The following is a 20629-nucleotide window of genomic DNA, read 5'->3' as shown; positions in this document are numbered from 1 at the left end:
TTAAAATTTTCTTATGTATTTGAACCAAAGAATCTTGTAATTTCCCACTCGCTGCAGGATGAAAAATCAATCTTCATTTGCAAAAATTGTTTATTTAACTAAATAAAGATAAAATTACAGATATTTTACAGCCAAAGTAGAGCTGTCAAAAAGAAAAAAAATCTGGATAAATTAAGAGAACAAATAACAAGAATCAAATAACAGTATGTCAGTTTCTGATTCTCTAGAACAGGAGGATTTTCATTAGAAACTAGTTCCCGAGGAAAGAGATAAATGAATGTACAGAGTCCACCTAACTAATCTGATTCTTGTTATTAAAAACTGTGGATGGGATCTGCAAATATTGGACTCAATCTAGCAAAGTTTCTTTATTTTCTCTGCATAAGACAAATTTCACCAAAAGGGATCCCCAAAATACCAAAACTATTAAAATTCAGACTGTTTAGAAAACTAAATGAACAAAACTAATAATACACCTTTTGAGTAAAAACTACAAAATAATATTTTTCAAAAGAAGAAACAATTATAACCTGATTATAGTATTCCTGTGTAACAAAGCCTGATCCAGCTTCATCAACAGCCTTAAAGCTGTGCAGGGTATTAAGGAGCTGTATCACAGAGGGAACTGGCCATGGTTGAGCCGCTGTTAATAAGAATCTGCGCCAATCAATAAGTTCTGAGTTCACCGTTAATGTAGTTGCCAGATTTTGTAACTATAAAAATAAAATTATAAATAGTTTGGACTACAGTTGTGTGTAAGAATATACATTTCTTACATAATTAAAATAAAACACAATACAATTTTATACAATTATACAGAAGGAATTTTCTTCACTCTGACAGAAGATAGCCATCAAACTCTGACTCTCCACTTTTAGACACTTAGCATCAGATTGCGCCATGTCTTAATGTGGTTTCACAGGTGAGTAAGATAAGCTCTCAGAACCTGAACAGTCATTTTAGGCATCCTTAAACCTTGAGTCCCCCAGCAAGATGAAAGCTGTGCACTTGGTACTCCACTCTAAGATGGTGGATGGGGAGGAGTATGTGGATCTTCGGTTCTCTTCATACCCACAGATAAGTCAATTATTATCTATTTGCAGTAGTGTCCACTATGTGCAAGGCAAAGAGGGGAATATATTACACCTAGTAAAGGGCTCCCCAGTAGGAGTAGGATCCTTCTCCTAAATTCCTAGGAAACTGGATTTGTAGCCTTACAGCATCATCTCCCAGTTCAAGTCATCACTGAGGTTTCCTGCAGTGAAATTTCTAAGATAGATGATGGGATGAGGGTTCTTCCTATTTCTTCTTGGAGATGAGGTTTTCACTGTATTTCACCAAACAAGCAGCAATGTCTAGGGGTGCACTTTAATGAAAGCCTGGTTTGGGAAATCTAACACCTGTAAGGACTAAAGATACTTAAAGAATGTGTTGTGGGATACATAAATAGATACATATTTTATATTAGTGATGTAAGTAATCCTCCATTCAGCCTGCATACATGTCAACTACTAACAATATGAACTACAACTACTAAGAACACTACTACTAACATTCGCTAACAACAAACTGAACATCTGACTCATATTCTATTTAATTTCTTTACTATGCAAAAAATATCGATTTATGGCCTGATTGCAAGAGGTACTGAGCATCTGCAATTCCAATTTAAGTCAATCGGAGCTCCTGTTGCTCAGAACCTTTTAGGATTGATCAGGTACTCAGTGAAATTCATCCATGTGCAAAGAGTCCACACAAAGTTGTCTGTACCAGTTAAGTCTCAATTAAAGTCTTAATGTTAAACCTCTTTCACTGTAAGTGCATTTCATCCTCTAAGTGTAAGCCTTTTCCTAGAAGAATCCAAATTTACTAAATTTGGTAATCCTCCTTATCCCATAGTCTTGGACGCATGTGCTATTAATAAAAACATAATCATTTGGGAAATCTAATGGTATCACAGCAAATTCAAGATTCTTGAAGAAACATATTTAACACTATGCAGGTCCAACCTCTGCCTACTTATTCCCATATCTTGGATTTACCGTTGAATAAAGAGCAAAAACGGTCTTGTGGTTAAGCACCGGATTGACTCAGGAGATGTAGGTTCTATTTGCAGCTCTGCCATTGATTCTACTTCAGTCTTGGGCAAGTTACTTAATGTCACTTTTTCTCAGTTCCCCCTCTGGAGATAATTCCTATCCCCACAATGATGTTGTGAGAATAAATTAAATTAATGTCCAAGACACTCATATACTATAAATGAGAAACGCATAAATAAATATAGTAGTAAAATACGGATTAAATCTTGTCATTGCTGCATCCACAAACTTACTCTTATAGAAAGGAAATGATGGGAGTAATAACTCGGAAGGCCCTTTAAAAAAATTTTTTTTGTGCTTCTTTATGGTAAGGATAAGGCCCAGAACTGCATATTCACTAGGCAAACTGGCAAAGCGTTCAAGTGATGAGATCTACAGAAATGAAAACAGCAATTAAAACTTACATCTGAAACTGTGAAGCGCATCCATACATCAGGAAGGCTGTTTGTTCCAAGGTTCAAAGTAATCAAGTCAAGAAGAATGTCAATAAATATTTTATTTGATATTAAACCTAGTGAAAAAATAAAAATGTGTCAAATGGATAGCAAAAGACATATCTGCACTTTCTGAAATGGAATATTGGTATAAAATAAACTATATTTCTAGTATTTACTTTCTATGATTATAGAAAAATTACTTGTACTGTCAATGTAGTTCTTAAAAGGCAGCAGTATCCTCTTTGTTCCAACTCCTACATTTTTATATATAAAATATACATGTTATGAATTACACCACATGTATGGTCTTGATAACCCATTTTATAGCCACCTGATAAACTTCAGAAGCATATGATAAATTATATTTATTTTGCATGTTTGACCTCTTCACCTGTACTATGCTCACTAATCCATCTTTGACTAGACTACATTGACAGTTAATAAATAGAGAGGCCATCACAAATGCTAGTTGCCAGACACCAACATAGTCTTGTACATGAATATCACCATCGCGACCAATGGTTTCTTTTTGCTTTATAAGGCCTACATTCTTCAATTTAGGTTAATTAGAAAACATCAGATGCTTACTCTTGAAAGCAAGTAGATATGAGAGTGTGGAACTTTAGAGGAGATCACAATACATTTGCAGAAAATTCCAGCTACAGTTAAATAATTTAACTTTACTTCAAAACAAAAATTCTTTATACAGACCAGCTTTTGGAAATTGTAGCTATCTAACGCAAAGAGGTTTTCTAATGAAATTAAAAGAAAAAACGACTATATGTCTATTTATCTTTGATAAACAAGTAGGTACTTTTATTTGAATAAATAGAAAATTGAGATTCTATGCAAAAATTTCACATGTAAAAAAGGAAGACTGTGGTTGCTGAGGTAAATAAGACAGATGAGTTGAGCCCCTCAGTTTAAAGTAGGACTTTGAGACACAGACAAGATAGATTAGGATTTATTGTGCAATCACTGTTAATCCAATAAAGTTTAAAATATTGAGTGAGCCGCATATGACTTCAGTTTTGAGAGGCAAAACTTATCTTTGTCTGGCTAGTATTACTGCCATGCTTCTAGAAGACTGGATTTTCATAGGGCCTCTCTAAGGGTATGTCTACACTATGAAATTAGGTCGAATTTATAGAAGTCGTTTTTTTAGAAATCTTTTTTATATATTCGAGTGTGTGGGTCCCCACAGAAAATGCTCTAAGTGCATTAAGTGCATTAACTCGGCGGAGTGCTTCCACAGTACCGAGGCAAGCGTCGACTTCCGGAGTGTTGCACTGTGGGTAGCTATCCCACAGTTCCCGCAGTCTCCGGAAATGAGATTCAAAAGTTCACGGTTCTTTTCCTGTCTACCTGGCCAGTGCATCTGAGTTGAGAGTGCTGTCCAGAGCAGTCACAATGGAGCACTCTGGGATAGCTCCCGGAGGCCAACACCGTCGAACTGTGTCCACAGTACCCCAAATTCGACCCGGCAAGGCCGATTTAAGCGCTAATCCACTTGTCAGGGGTGGAGTAAGGAAATCGATTTTAAGAGCCCTTTAAGTAAAAAAAAAGGGCTTCATCGTGAGGACAGGTGCAGGTTTACATCGATTTAACACTGCTAAATTCGACCTAAAGTCCTAGTGTAGACCAGGGCTAAGTGACATCTTCACCAAACTCTATCAGAAAAATAGCTATTTTCTTACGGTTCTCTTAGCTACAGCCTGGACTTCTTCTGCTTTTTGTTTTAAAAAAAAACACGCATGTAATTATATAGATTTTCTAGTTCTGACTTTATTCACTGCAGACAGAAAACCAAGGACCTTCTAAGAAGGCAGTTAATAAAGAAAAATTTCAATGGCAATGGGCACTAAGAATTTGTTTGACTACGACATAGCATAACTACTGTGTTTTAGGAACTGATTCTCTCTCTCTATGCCCCTTCCTCCTTTCCGGCTGTGACTCGCCACTACTGCAGAGCTTACCCAGCTTTTGTGATGAGTGTTCTGAGCTTGATGAGTCAACCTTGAGCCTGTTGAGTCATACCCCTGACCCTGACTATTCTGAGCTTGATAAACCATCTAAGGTAATTATTCCCTGTGAGTCCTATGGGTCCAGCCAATTCACAAGCAAGAGTCTAACAGGTGACCCAATGCAGGTATATAGGCTTCTAATGAAAGCAGCCACTCCAGTCTGTTTAACATCACTACCGTCTCAGGGATAATCCCAGCAGCCTGGTAATTCTGAAAGTCTGCTCCTGCTCAAGCCATTGTTGGTTGTCTGACTGTCCTGACAATTTGAGCAGACTTTTCCTTACATGTATGGCTCCAGTGCCTGAGATGGAAACCCCCTGGGATGTTCAGCACTGCGATGATGAAGTGGGTCCAGAACCTTCAGGATCAACTTGCCCAGCTGCAACTGAAGAATGCCTTTGTCTGCTCACAAATCCCAGTAGCTCCAGTAGTGCTGGCTATGGTCCCTCTGGAAAGGTCCATCTCTGGAAAGGTTTGGAGGGAACTGCCAGAAATTTGTGATTTTGTTAACCAATGCTGCCTTTTGTTCTTGATGTTCCCATAATATATTCTGATGACCAGACCAAGGTGGGCTTATCATCAATTTATTGACCAGTGAAGCCCTAGACTGGGTCTTGCCACTTCTGGAATAGGTTAGCCTGATCCTTACTAATTTCAGTGAGTTCATCCACACCTTTTCATTGACATTAGACTATCTGAATTGCACTTGTAGTACTAAAGCCGCTGAAACCGCTGAAGTTTCTCTGACAAGGCCATTGGCCCAGATTGGCACATGCTGCTTACTTTTGGCATCTGGTTGCTGATATGGACTGGAACCAGGCAGCCCAGAGCTACCATTTCTGTCCCATTCTAAACTCATATATTGAATTGTATATCTGGACTACCAGTCATTTGTCTGAGCAATGCCAAGAAAAGAAGAAGACAAAACCACATCCCCAGTCTCTCTCTGCTCCATTCTGGCCATCCCCAGAGGCTGTTCCAGGGCCAGAGCCTATGCAGACGAAAGTGAGGCAAAGGCACCTCACAGATCAGGAAAAGGAGTATTGGTGGCAGAACAGACTTTGCCTACACTGTGGTGTACAAGGCCATTTCACTACTGAATGCCCCTTTAAATCAAGACTGACCCTTGGAAAACCTGGGAAAGACTGTGTCCAGCCCCATTAGAGGGTTTGCAGCTGGACATAACCATGGAGTCAAGTCCTTCACATGAACCTCCTCTTCTGCCATCATGTATCTCGTATGCAGTATTGTCGTAGCTGTGTAAGTTCCAGGATATTAGAGAGACAAGGTGGGTGAGGTAAGATCTTTTACTGGACCAACTGATGTTGGTGAGATAGACCAGTTTTCGAGCTTACCTGAAGAAAAGCTCTGTGTAAGCTCAGAAGCTTGTCTCTCTCACCAACAGAAGTTGGTCCAATACAAGATATTACCTCACCCATCTTGTCTATGAATGTATGTATGTATCTTGGCAGCCAAAAATTGTTACCTTCCACACCTGCTGGTCTTGCTCTGCCTCTGCATCCCAACTATAATTTAGGTGAACTGCATCCAACTCTGAGCTTGTGGACTCTGATGTTTAGTAAATTTATGGATGTGGAGTTTGCCAAAACTAACCTTCTTGCAGTGCGGAAGAACCTCACCCCAGACCTAGTGGAGTTGACTGACAGTAGCATGCTGTCCTCAAGTCCGGTCATGCATGAAACTGCACCCCTCCAGGTTGAAATCCAAGACCATCAGGAAACTCTGCAGTTTAATTTAACCAATTCAACACTCTTCTTGACCATGTTCAGCATTCCCTGGCTCTCAGACCATGGTCCAAACATCTCTTGGAAGATGCAAGAAATGATTTGAGTCAAGCTACTGCTGCTGACAACTGACACAGACCCTATAACTGCCCCATCAACTTCCAGCCAGAGGACCAGAATTCCATTTGGATGGATTTATTTCCTCTTGGAGCCAGAACTCAGGGCCTTATAATAATATGTTGTCGAGAATCTTGCACAGAATTTACTTTGCCTGTCCATGTCTCCTGCTGGAGCTCCGATTCCGTTTGTTAAAAAGAAGGGTGGCTCCTTGTGTCTTTGCATAGGATATCATGCGTGGAACAAAATCATTATTAAAAACAAGTATCCCTTTCCAACCCTTCAACAGGTTGTTGGAAAGGGTAGGTTACAACAAATTATTTACCAGACTCGATCTTCACAGTGCTTACAATCTAGTCTGAATTTGGAAGGGTGACAAATCAAACTGAGTTTCTCACCTGTTATGGACATTTTGAGCACCTAGTTATGCCTTTCACTCTGTCCAGTGCCCCAGACACATTTCCAAACTTTGTCAATGACATTTTCATGGATGTTCTAATCTAGACCAGTTAATGGTGATCTACCCGGATGATTGTGATGAAGTGGCATTTTTTGGGTAGTATTTCTATAAGTCCTATGTATGCCTCAGTTTCCTCCTATACTTTGCATTGCCACCCGAGGGGAAAGGGTTAACACTCCTCCAGGAACAGTGCAGGAGATATGAGGTGTGTGAGTGTGTGTGTGTCACCTTGCTGTCTGGGTGAAATGAATGGGTTGTTAAGGAACTGGCTGAAACCAACCCAGATCAACAGGGGATCCAGCAGTACAATGGAAGCCCCAATGATTGAACAATCTATACTCAACAGTGGGAAGTTCCTTCAGGTGCAGTTGTGAACTCAGCAAGGCCCTGCCTGGAGAAGAAAGGACTGAGAGATGACCATAAGGGGATAAAGAGTTGGCTTCTGGAAGAGGCTTCCTGCTCTCACCTGGAACTGGAATAAAGAAACATGGACACAGATGGAAACCATCACAGCTTGGCTGGCATTTACATAGGCTTGGTCAGGATGGACTATGGCTTAATTTTTGCCTGTCTGTGCTATCCCAAAGACTTCAGCTTCTGTATAACAGGTGACTAAAAATTGTTATCTTCTTTTGAAAAGGGTGCTTGCTGTTGCTGTAAATAATAAGAGTATTGATCTCTGAAGGGGTACAATACAAGCCTCCTGTAGGAGTCCGCCTTGACTGGATCCACTGTAGGGAGCCACGGAGAGAGACACGGTTCGCTGGTGACTGAAGGCACAGTCTTGGAGTTTTGAGGCCCTAGAGGGGTCACTCCCAAGGGACTGGTTACAGGTTGACTACACGAGACCCTGTGGATCCATGACAATGACATCCTCATCTTTTCAGAAAATCAAGCACTACACAACCAAAATGTCTGCCTGGTACTTGAGTTTCTACAAGCAAATGGCCTGTATAGGAAACATGAGAAGTTACACCCACCTTTCTGTGAACTTCTTAACTATGTCATTTTCCTCAGCAAGACAGGTATGGACCTCAGGAGTATCCACAATCATGGATTGGGTAGCCCCAAGAAATGTCTGTGATGTCCAGTATTTTCTGGAATTTGTTAATTTTTATTGGCGATTCATCCAGGGGTTTTCAAAGATGGTGACCCTGATTACTTGGCTGCTCTGGAAGAATAGTATATTTGCTAGTACACAAGAAGCCCAGTCCACCTTTGATCTATTAAAGAAAGTGTTTACATCAGCACGCACCTTGGTACATCCGGACCCAGCAAAACCCTTTGTTGTTGAAGCAGATGCCTCCAATTATGTGACTAGAGTAGTATGGTCACAGCGACATGGGCCCCAGGGTATGCTTCATCCTTGTGCATTTTAATCCTGGAAACTGATGCACATGGAGCAAAACTATGAAATCTGTGACAAAGAATTGCTGGCCATCGAAGCTGCTTTTGAAGAATGGTGCTATCACCTGGAAGGTGAATGTTTCCCAGTCCAGGCATACGTGGATACAAGAACCTAGAGTACTTGTGAACTGCAAAAGCTCTCAATCAATGCCATATTCACTGGTCCCTTTTTTTCAGGTTTGACTTCATCCTGACTTATCCCTCAGGTGCCAGGAATGGTTGTGTTGTAAGAGTAAGCACAAAGACAAAGGAAATGGGACACTCCAAAACCTGCCACCGTCTTGAAACCATGCCATTTTGCTAATGTGGCAGTGAACAACACCCTTGCTGTCTCTTGTGAAGTCCCTCCTGCACCTTGATCCACTTGCAGCTAAATTTATGTTGACTGAAATTGACCTAGCTCCTGACTCAAAATTCTTGGTCAAGAACAAGATTCTCTTGGTTAAAGACCAGATTATATCTCTAATGGTCAACCACTTCTAGCAATACTCTGGCTATGTCATGATTTGTGCCTGGCTAGCCATTTCAGTCATTGGAAAATACTGAGGTTGGTGTCTTGAACTTTTGGTTGTCAAAACTGCATTTGTTTATTGAATTGTACATCAACTCCTGTGACATATGCACTTGAATGAAGACTTCTATTGCCAGACTTCCTCTAGGCACTTTGATTCCATTGAGAACTCTGTCTCAACCTATCTACAAGTATTTTATCACTGAACTTCCAAATGCCAGTGCCACACAACTGTGCTAGTCATTGTCAACCTATTTACAAAAATGTTCCATTTCATGCTGTGTCTTCAAATTCCCACACTGGACGTAACAGAATGACTGCTTTTCAACCCTGTCTTCAGACTCCATGATCTATTGTCTAACATTACATCTGACTGAAGATCACAGCTCATTTCACATTTCTGGAGAGAGCTGTTCAAGTTCTTGGATGTGGCTCTATTGGTCTCCTCAACTTATCACTGCCAGACATATGGACAGATGGAACACGAAAACCAAATTCTTGACCAATACCTCCACTGTTTAATCAATTACCACCAGAATGACTGGGTTTGACTCCTCCCTTTTGCCAAATTTGGGTATAACATTTCTGGTGGGAGATTAACCCACCAGAGTCCTTTTTATACCAGCTATGGTTTCCCCTCCCAGTTCCATCTGTCTATGCCACAAGTTTCCCATGTACCCATAGCCTCCAACCTAGTGGAACACTGCATCCAGGAAGAGTTGAAAGCCCACCTAGAACTGAGCAAACAGGATTTCAAATGGTACGCCACTCTCCATTGGCAGGGAACCTGTTACATCACAGTTGGAGATAAAGTATGGCTCTCCATGCTGACTTTGTCTCTACCTGACCTTCATGATAGCTGGATTACCGATATGTTGGCCCATCTAGCAGATCAGTCTCTGTAGCCTTCAAACTCCAACTGCCCAAGATGATGAAAATGCATCCAGTATTCCATGTCTCAAGAACTCCTTTTCCAGATGAGTTCAGCCTCCACCAGCATCTGTCATGGTCCAGGGTCATGAGGAGTACCTGGTTAAGCAGATCTTGGACTCCAAAGTTCACTGAGGAAGCTTATGTACCTTGTTGATTGGGAGGGTTATGATCCAGCTGATCATTTGTGGAATGTACATGCATAGCTGACAATGTATATACACCTGCCCTACTTAAAGAATTCCATCAGTCATACCCCGATAAACCTTTTCAGGTGTGTGTGTGGGGGTGTATTGTAATGAGTGTTCAGAGTCAGAGGATGAGTCATCTCTGAGTCTGATGAGTCATCCCTGAACCTGAGTGTTCTGCGCCTGATAGGTCATCAGAGGTTAAGTCCCTGCAAGTCCTGAGGGTTCAGCCAATCCACAAGCAAGGGTCTAATCAGGTGACCTCAAGTAGGTATATAGGCTCCTAGTGAAAGCAGCCCTCCAGTTTGCTCAACATTACTATCTTGTTGGGGATACTCCCAGCTCCCTGGTAGTTCTGACAGACTACTCCTGCTCCAGCCAAAGCCCGTGCTTGCTCTTTTTCCAGCCTGTGACGGCTCCTGCTTCAACCACAGCATACTGCCCAGCTGCCCTGACAGTTTTCAGTATCTACCTGATCATGGGAATCAGCAGGTCTGACAGTCTGTGTGCTGGGCCTCAATCTTGAAAACAGGTGAGCAATGCACTACATAAGTTCTAATGCAGCAGAGGTAGACTGAGGCCAGTAGTAAGTCACACACGGATGTGTGTGTGTGTGTGTGTTGGTAAGGAAGAAATAGGTTGTGACAAGTATGACATCTGTTGGTAGAGGCCAAGGTAAGGGAGGAAATCCAGAACTTGAACCCCTAAATGGACCATCATGAATTTCAACACCAAAGGTGATTCCAATAGACTGAGAAACAGAGAAGAAATATTTGCAGGATAACAGACAGATATCACCTTTGGAATAAATTTGGATATATATTATGAAAAAAAACACCTTATAAAACTAGCATTTAGTGGACCATTTGCTAACATACACAGAATCCCAGGTTCGCAGATTTCATAATTTGAAGTTATTACCCATCAAAAAAATAAACTATGATGGAAAAACTCAAGGTTACAAGAGTCACATGATCAAAAAGAAGCTTTATAAGTTTGGTAAGACCTACATCATTATCTGTGTCATGAAGTGCTCCTTAATGGGAAGCTTCATATGTAGCATGTTCTTAATAAATCTAATAATCAAGTACTCTACCCCAAATTTACTTTTACTGATTTGTGGGGGGGTGCAGGGGAAAGGAAAGCAAAGTCCCTCAGAAAAGCAGTAGACAGACTAAGATAATATAGTATATTTTTATATAGTTTAATAAATTAAAATCTAGAACTTCCCAGTGGTTTATCATGAATATTTGGAACATCACAATTCTTATTTCAGGTTGTTGATCTTTCTTTCCTCTTCCAGCATGGCCATGATTTGGGTTGTTTTAAGTAACTTTAAATAACCCATTATCAACTTTGTCCTAACCTTAATTTATGCCATTTTCCTCTTTTGGCTGTAGTCACTCCTGCTCTGGACATCTGCCATCTGTTTTCCCTTACATCACATCATTGCTCAGTTTGTTTATCTCCCCCATATCTCCTCCTCACAGTGTCTCTGTGAAGTAAGATGTACAGGACCCTAATTGGCTCCATGTTCCTGAAAACCCAATTGCCTCTTGCCTATCTGCAACAACTTCCCAAGATGTAGCTATCCCCTGGTTTCACCTTTTGTAAAGCTACATGGAGTTTTGTAACACTCCTTCATGGATAGTACTAGAATGTGATTGTGAGAAAAGGAAATTCAAGAAATTGAGTCAAGAAGTATTGGAGATACAAACTGGGATGAAAAGAGAATCAGAGGTAGAGAACATTAATCACAATTAATAGCACTATGACTGGCTGGTGAGATGTGGGTGCATGTGGTCCCTATGTAAGCAGATCTATGTAATCACATTGTTCACATAAGCTAAAGCCCCATCTCTTCTGATGATTTCAGAACTGACACTCCAAGCCAGCCTAAGTCTTTCAGTATCTCCACATGTAGCATGGCCTATTTCCCCCGCCCCTTCCCCCCCAACTATGTCATTAGGAGAGAGATCAGCAGGGAGATAGGGAGAGGCTAATGTCCAGAGCAGGAAAATAAGATTCAAAAAAAGATTTTAAAACATAGTTTAGGTTTTTTAGATAGCTTTTTCCAATTTTAATGTATTTCCTTGTTTATTCGGTGAATGATGAAACTTCTTCTGAGTGTAAGATTATATTTTAAAAAACAAAAAGGATTTAATTATTTTTCTTCATTTAATTTTGAGATAATATTTGCACAGAATTACCTTAGAACCATAATGAAACATTTCTGAATATGCTTCATGTTGGGACAGCACCATTTCTTTAGTGTTCTGCAGCAATCTACCTAAAGCAATGTACCCAGTATTGCCAATCCCCAGCATTCAAAAATCATGATCCAGGCCCCTGCTAAATCATGAGATTGACTTAAAAATAAGGAGATTAAAAAAACTAAACTTCAGGTGGTTTTGTTTGTTTGTTTGTTTGTTTTCTGGTGTTTGAGCCCTTTGCAGTCAGATTTTCAGGCTTTCCTCCACAACTAAAAGGGCTTGAAACTTCCTTTAAAACAAAAATAAAATTAACACTGAGAATCTAACAACTCCAGGTGCTTTAAGAAACATACCAAATGTCATGAAACTCATGATAAAATTGTGAGAACTGGCAACACTATGTACCAAATAATGTACCTAGCACAACACATACCATGCCATGTTTTGTTCCTTAATAATAGGATTAGTAATGCTTAGCCAATTGAACGCAGTGGTTGTCTGAAAATTCACATTTGATAAAAGATGTATCTTTTACAAAGCTACTCTACCATCTTCTGGTGCATGACGCTGATCTCTTGTTCTGAGCCGTACTTGATTAGCCCATCATCCATTAGAGTAAGCATGCATTCAAAGGCTGTATAACTATATTACACAATTGTGTTTATTATATTATTGAATCTGATAACTGTTTAGATCTAAAGTATTTCGTGTGTATATTACACATATACATCTGAGTTACCTTCTGCAGTTTTGCATTTGAGGTACCTTATATCCAGAGTACACAGCTGATCTTCTTGATTTAGAAGTGAGTGACATCTTGAAATTCGATTTTACCACAAAGTTGTTTCACCTTCTTAAGACCTGTCTGGGTCTTAGTCCCCAGGAAATTTTTGATGACCATGAATATCATAAGTAATCTCACTCCATTTTTCTTCTGATACAAATTGATGGCATTATTTGAGAGTAGAAACTCAATTTCCTGGAAGCTGTTTCTGATACTGGTTGTCTTTCCCCTTGACTGGAACTGAACTTTTAGTAGAAAATTCCAAAGAATGAATTCTGTGAATTCTCTGAACAATCCTGAGTGTCCATCTGACAGAGGCAATCAACAATCAGATAGGTACAAATGGCTCCAATTTGGCTCTCTAGAAAAGTCTTTTGCAGGGTAAGTTTGACAAATGTTAAACTTACATGAGATTACAGTAGTTGTCAGCCAAGATAGAACAGAAAAAATAATCATCAATCCAGTTAGGAAAGATGTGGACAAATTGGACAGAATCCAGATAAGAGCAACAAAAATGACACAAGGTTTAGAAAATCTGACCTGTGAGGACAGGTTAAAAAAATAGTCATGTTTAGACATGAGAAAAGAAAACTGAGGGGTGACCTGATAACAGTCTTCAAATATGCTAAGGGCTTTTATAAAGAAGACTGTGATCCATTGTTCTCCATGTCCACTGGAGGTAGGACAAGAAGTAATGGGCTTAATCTGCAGCAGAGGAGACATAAATTAGATATTAGGAAAAACTTTCTAACTATAAGGGTAGTTAAGATCTGGAATAGGCTCTCAGGAAGTTTCTAGAATCCCTGTCATTTGAAAGTTTTTAAAAGCAAGTTAAACAAATATCTGTCAAGGATGGCCTAGGTTTACTTAATCCTGCCTCAGTGCAGTGGCTGGAATTGATGACTTCTTAAGGTACCTTCCAGCCCTACATTTTTTATGATTCTATACCACTTCTAATAAACTGAAAGACACATTTTTTTGGATGGGGTGTGGCCCAGATTCACAGGATACAGGGGAAAAGAATCATTTGACAAGAATGGTTAGTTAGTATTTCTCATTTGATTGTTTAAAAAAAGTAAGGGATTTACCAATGATCTTTCTTAAACAACTATTTCAAGACACTTGTTTAAATCAAGTTGGTGGCTGAGATTACAGGTAACCATATTGGATGTAGTGTACTACAATTCAATCATGAATAATAAATGAAAACAAACCACAAGACATCATACTGTCCCACAAATGAGAGGAGCCACTAATGGCATGAAGTCCTCTAAAGTAACTTTTTTTAATTATCTTTGGGTTCGGTCCTGGTATTGGTTTTATATCAAGTGTATATGGGCAGATGGGAGAAGCTATTGGAGATTCAGTAGGGGACATATAATGGCTGCCATCTTTGCAATGCTAAATTTTTATGAACTTAGTGTAATTTTTGCTTTGGCTAAATTTTCAAGAAATGTTACAAAAATCTCCATGCATGATACAAAAATGAAAACTGGTTATGTTGCACTACTCTAATCACTCCCATAATGACTATCAAAATCAGAGTCTGAGGAGCAATCTGATCTTCCATTAGTTATCATATAGACAGTCTGTAGTCTTCTATGTCTCTGCCAAGCACTATTCCACAAATGAATAGCCTTCTCTGGGTCAAACTTTTTGATGTCTGGGGAATTCAACTGAATTATCATGAGATCAGTCACACTTTCAGACATTCCTTTAGAGTGCAGTTGCATCATGGTAAGCTTCACTTGACTGAAGCCACGCTCTGCCTCAGCTGAACTTGCAGGAAGTGTTAGGATCAAATCTACCAGCATCAGGATGTTAGGATACTTGTGCAAGTAATCTGAGTTCACTGAATCCCATGTCAAACTCCGAATGTTCTGAAATCTAAAAAGCATAGCAAAAAATAAATAAAAAAATTGGCCATGTAGATTTTGCATAATCTTTAAACACACTGACTTCAAACATTTTTAGTTTGATGAACTTTCACAATTTCAGTAACTTTATTACCTGTCATATAGCTCTAATTTCAGCATGCTCCATTCAGTGTCAACCTCATCAACTTTTACACTGGCACCTTCCAGTATTGGTTCATAATGCTTAGTTAGGATGGACACCTCCCTTTCACCAAATTCTGTACCAAAGGTGAAAGAAAACATCTGCATAACTTAAAGAAAAACACAAATAATTCGGATTTATTCAGATAGCCAGTGCATAGTTTTCCATACCTTGTTTGATCTTGTCTGGCCAAAGTTTAAAACTTCCAATGGTGGTAGCTCTCAAAACATCTTGGCTGGCATCACAAAAGCAATCACGTAGCCTCCTCACCAGATCACTTAATACTTTGGTTCGTACTGGTAAGATATTTCCATTTCCTACAAGCTGGTGACCATGAAAGTGTGTAACTGCATCAACTAGGCGTTCCTTTGGACCAGATCTGAAAAATGTAGAATACAAAACAAATATTAATCTTTTCTTACACTTTAAGGTAAAACATCTGGTGTAATGGTTAAACACACTCACCTTGTTTTATACATTTGGAGTGTTTCCAGTGTCGACTGCATGGTTGCAAATATATCTGCAATGGAAGAGTTACGATCCTGAGTAACACGGGATAGAATGTTGAGGACATTAATGATATCCAGCAAGAAATGAGAGAACTTGACAACCTCCATTTGCAGAAGAAGCTTTAGAAGGCCTTTGACTTTTTGGTGATTTGAGGCACTTGGGTCTCCTTGCATCTGGAACTCAACAAGAAAAATAATACATGTCAATGAAAATGGTGACAAACAAGTAGCCATGAGTTTGCTTTTTTTTTTTTTGGTCAAGATACATAAAAATTTTAAAGCACTTACCTTACTCATATGCAGGAGAATTGCAGGGTAACCCTTAAGAAGGATCTGGAGAGCTGTCTGTAGGCGAGAAAGCCATCGGGTGCCTCCAATTCGAGAGGGAATCGCTCGACGTAGCTTAAGGGTTTCATATGTGGAATTGAGATTGCTCTTATTTAGAGGTGAGTTATGATAAAAGTAATATATATTTTGCAAGAGACCACTTACAGTGGTGTATAGCTGAATGCTTTTCAGTGCTCCCTTATAAGCCAGTTCAAGTCGATGAGCAAAACAATGCACCGACTGCACACAAGGCTGAATTTCCTTCAGCAGCTTAGCTACCCCATTGTTTTCTCCTACCATGACATCTGCACCATCACTCCCAAACCCAACTAGTTTTCTTGACCAGTCTTGACTTGACAGATTGAGCTGAAGATTTATTTGCAAAGTTTTCACAATGGCATTTTTTATAGTTGAAGCATCAGACTTGTCAACTGATTGAACCCCAACAATCTGGCAGTGGACTTTTCCTTCATAGGCAAAGCGTACATATACAACTGCAGCTTCTTTGATTGCATTGTCTGCGACTCCATCACTAATGAGGGAGAAGAACTTACATTTTTCAAGTTTCTCTTTCAAGGCCCTACGTTCTACTTCAGCAATATAATGTATAAATGTTCTTGCTGACTTGTCATTTCTAAACATAGAACCAATGTCCACACCTTTCATGTCATCCAGTTTGCACATCCAATCAAGGTCTGTAAAAGGACGTCCACACTTGGCTATAGCATGGCATGTTCTAAAAATATTTTCTATTCGTCCTAAAGTTACTTTGCTCATGCTCTTTAACATCTGCTCAGTAGACGCTTGGTCTCCTGTGGCATTGCTGGCGGCTTCCATGCAACTAGCCCAGGCATGAGCTTCACTGCTGTGATGTATATTTATAAATTCAAGCTTAAAGATGTCAGTCCCAGAACAAAAATTATGTATGTTTTCCCCCAAGTTCACATTATGCTTGCGACACAGGGCACAGAACATCACTCCTCTTTTACCATCATACTTTAACCAGGGGTATTTCGTTAGCCATGTTTTCAGAAACTGGTGATTCCCCTTTGCTTGATGTTCAAAACATTGTTTCTCTTTTCCTTCATCACTGACTTTGCTCTTGTTAGGAGGGATATTCTTGCTTTTAAAATGCTTGAATGCTTTTATGGCTACAATTTAAAAAAATCATTATTTGGGGCTTGGATGTGATTTGAACTCATACACTCACAAACTTTAAGGCTAGACAGAACTATCATGATCATCTAGTCTGACTCCTGCACATCACAGGCCACAGAACCTCACCTATCTACTCCTGTAATAGGCCCATAACCTCTGACTAAGTTACTGAAGTCCTCAAATTTTGATTTAAAAAGACTTAAAATTACAGAGAATCCACCATTTTCTCTAGTTCAAACCAGCAAGTGACCCATGCCCCATGCCGCAGAGAAGGGGGGAGAAAACCAACAACCAAAAACCCAGGGTCTCTGCCAATCTGATCTTAGGTGAAATTCATTCTTGACTCCTAATATCACAAAGAGTTAGACCCTGAGCATGTGGGTGAGACCCACCAGCCAGAGAAAGAATTCTCTGGGTAACTCAGAGCCTTCTCAAACTAGTGTCCCATCTCTGGCCATTGGAGATATTTGCTAACAACATTCACAGATGGGCTATTTGCCATTGTAGGCAATTTAATCATACCCTCCCCTTCACAAATTTATCAAGCTCAAATCTTGAAATGTTAGATTTTTTGCCGCCACTACTCTCCTTGAAAGGCTGTTCCAGAATTTTATTCCTCTGATGGCTAGAAACATTGGTCTAATTTCAAGCCTAAACTTATTGATGGCCAGTTTTTATCCATTTGTTCTCGTGCCAACATCTTGTGCCTTAACTTAATAATTCCTCTCCCTTCCTGGTATTTATCCTCTGATGTCTTTATAGAGAGCAATCATATTTCCGCTCATCCTTCATTTTGTTAGGCTAAATAAGCCACGCTCCTTAAGTCTCCTCTTGTAAGATAGGTACTCCATTCTTCTGTTCACCCCAGTAGCTCTTCTTTGCACCTGTTCCAGTTTGAATTAATATTTCTTAAAAATGGGAGACCAGAATTGCACACACTATTCCAGATGACATCTCACCAATGCCATGTATAATGGTAATAAGAATTCACTCTCTCTATTTGAAATACCTCACCTAATGCACCCTAGAATTGCATTAGCCTTTTTCATGGTTACATCACATTGGCAGCTCATAGTCATCCTGTGGTTGACCAATACACCTTTCTCCTCCTCTGTAGTTTCCAATTGATATGTGACCACCTTACAGCAGGAATTGTTGCTGTTGACCTATAAGTGCTTGACCTGCCACTTTGCACTACTAAATTTCATCTAATTTCTATTACTCCAGTTTTCAAGATTGTCCAAATCTTCTTGTATGATATTCTGGTCCTTCGCCATACTGGCAATACCTCCCAACTTTGTCATCCACAGATTTTTATTAGCGCACTCCCACTTTTTGTGCCAAGGTCACTAATGAAAATGTTCAAAAAGACTGGTTCCAAGACTGATCCTTGAGGAACTCTACTAGTAACCTTCTTTCAGCCTGATAGTTCACCTTCCAGCATGACCCGCTGTAGTTTCCTCTTTAACCAGTTCCTTACCCACCCTTCAATTCTTGTACTAATCCCCATCTTCTCCAATTTAACTAATACACCCATGCAAGAGAAAGAGGTGGAATAAGCACTCCTCTTACTCCCTTTGGGCCTAGACTCCTAAGAATAATCTTGTGCTACATGCTTACTTACTTCAACCCAAAGCAGATAGTGCAGAATTTTGGCTCCACTTATGTTCCTTGCTGGCTGGCAGAAAAATTGCTGCTGGTATAGAGCAGTAGAAAATCACTACTCCCAGGGAACAAGGAAGAAGAGGAAATGTGACTCAAGGGGGTGTCTTGGAAGCACAATGTCTAGGAGAACTACTCCTGGGATGGTGAAGCGTACACATCACCCATTACTCATAGCTGTGCCTAAAATCACAATCTAGCCAAAGGTTTCAGAGTAACAGCCGTGTTAGTCTGTATTCGCAAAAAGAAAAAGGAGTACTTGTGGCACCTTAGAGACTAACCAATTTATTTGAGCATGAGCTTTCGCTGAGCTGTAGCTCACAAAAGCTCATGCTCAAATAAATTGGTTAGTCTCTAAGGTGCCACAAGTACTCCTTTTCTTTTTGCGAATCTAGCCAATAGTTTCCTGTTCTAGAAGTTTATTCTCCTCTTCATAGGTATGCATGAGGTGATGACTTGCCTGAAATGACTAATATTTCAAGATATATATTGCAACACATCACTGTTCATGGAGGCAGGCTCCTGCATGCAGGCATGGTGGGAACCCCTCAAGCTTTGTTTCCAGAGAGGACATCTTGCACCATCCCTGCAGTACACACAATGCCACAAGCAGATGAAGAACAACAAGGCAACAGGTCTAGATGAGATCCCCACTGAAACCTTTAAAGGTGGTGGACCTGCTTATCCTTAAAATCTGGATAAAGGAGGAGATACCCAGTGAAATGAGGGATGCCCTGATTGTCACCCTCTTCAAGAAAGGGGATAAAGTGGATTGTGGAAATTATTGTGGTATCTCCCTCCTAGCCATTGCAGACAAGTTCTGGCATGGATCCTTGCAACCCACCTTCTGCCCATCAGAAGAAATTTTACTGGAGTTAGAGTGGTTTTTGACCATGTTGTTGAACTGTGGATATGATCTTCACAGCACAGCAGCTGCAAGAAAAGTGTCGGGAGCAAAACTGACCACTGTACATGGCTTTTATTGATCTAACTAAAGACTTCGATTCAATGAATCACCGTGCCCTCTGGACTGTATTTTATATGATTGGATGTCCTGATAAATACATCAATGTCCTAAAATTGCTTCATGATAACATGAAAGTGACTGTTCTGAGCAGCACTGGCTCCCAGAGTGAACCTTTCAAAGTACAAACAGGAGTGAAACAGGACTGTATCATCGCTCCAACCATGTCTGCGTTTTTTACTGCTTTAATCCTTACCTAATTGCTGGGAAGTTTACAGCTGGCATTGAAATCGTTTGCAGAATGGATGGAAAGCTGTTCAGGCTTAGTGGAGTAAGATCTCCACAACATCTATTGTGGAATTTCAGTATGCTGATGACAACGCAATCTTTGCCCACTCTTAGAAAGATCTTCAAACTATCCTAAATGTGTTTGCCGATGCTTATGCCTGTCTTGGTTTCACTCTTAATATCAAGAAGAATAACATGCTCTATCAGCCCTCTCCAAAAGAGGTATTACATGCCCCATCTATCAAAATCAATGGAGTGGCACTGGAGAATGTCGATCATTTCCTCTGCCTTGGAAGTCAGCTTTTATCCAAGACAGATACTGATGCAGAAATTCAATATGGCTTGAGCTTTATCAGTGTAGCTTTTTATCGTTTATGGCACAGGGTTTTTGAAGATCACGACATTCAGACAGACACCAAGCTTCTTGTTTATCAAGCCGTTATTCTCCCAACACTGTTGTATGGGTCCGAAACTTGGACAACCTATAGACACCACTTGAAAGTCCTTGAAAGGCACCATCAACACTGCCTTTGTAAGTTTCTGAAGATCAAATGGGAAGACAGGCGCACCAATATTAGTGTTCTGGAAGACGCACAGACCACCAGTATTGAGGCAATGATAATCAGTCAGCAATTCCACTGGACTGGTCACATTGTCCGGATGCCACACCATCGCCTCCCAAAACAGGTCCTGCTCTCTCAGCTGAAAAAAGGGCACCGTAACGTGGGTGGACAATGGAAGCATTATA

At 40.1% G+C, this 20629-nt stretch overlaps 1 protein-coding gene across 1 annotated transcript in view; it reads right to left on the bottom strand.

Moving 5' to 3' along the window:
• Positions 1-1100: 1100 nt before the first annotated feature.
• LOC125636734 (sperm flagellar protein 2) overlaps positions 1101-20629 on the bottom strand; it is a 75245-nt gene continuing 55716 nt past the window's right edge. The window contains exons 18-23 of the mRNA XM_075128429.1: positions 15439-16960; positions 15144-15352; positions 14926-15049; positions 12897-14802; positions 2504-2610; positions 1101-1112 (exon numbers count right to left, since the gene is read on the bottom strand). Of these exons, the coding sequence (XP_074984530.1) occupies positions 14427-14802; positions 14926-15049; positions 15144-15352; positions 15439-16960 (2231 nt within the window). The 3' untranslated portion in view covers positions 1101-1112; positions 2504-2610; positions 12897-14426. The remainder of the gene's footprint in view (positions 1113-2503; positions 2611-12896; positions 14803-14925; positions 15050-15143; positions 15353-15438; positions 16961-20629) is intronic.

Source organism: Caretta caretta, chromosome 5 (genome assembly GCF_965140235.1).
Source record: "Caretta caretta isolate rCarCar2 chromosome 5, rCarCar1.hap1, whole genome shotgun sequence".
Lineage (NCBI taxonomy): Eukaryota > Metazoa > Chordata > Testudines > Cheloniidae > Caretta > Caretta caretta.
This window is presented reverse-complemented; position numbering and strand designations above follow the sequence as displayed.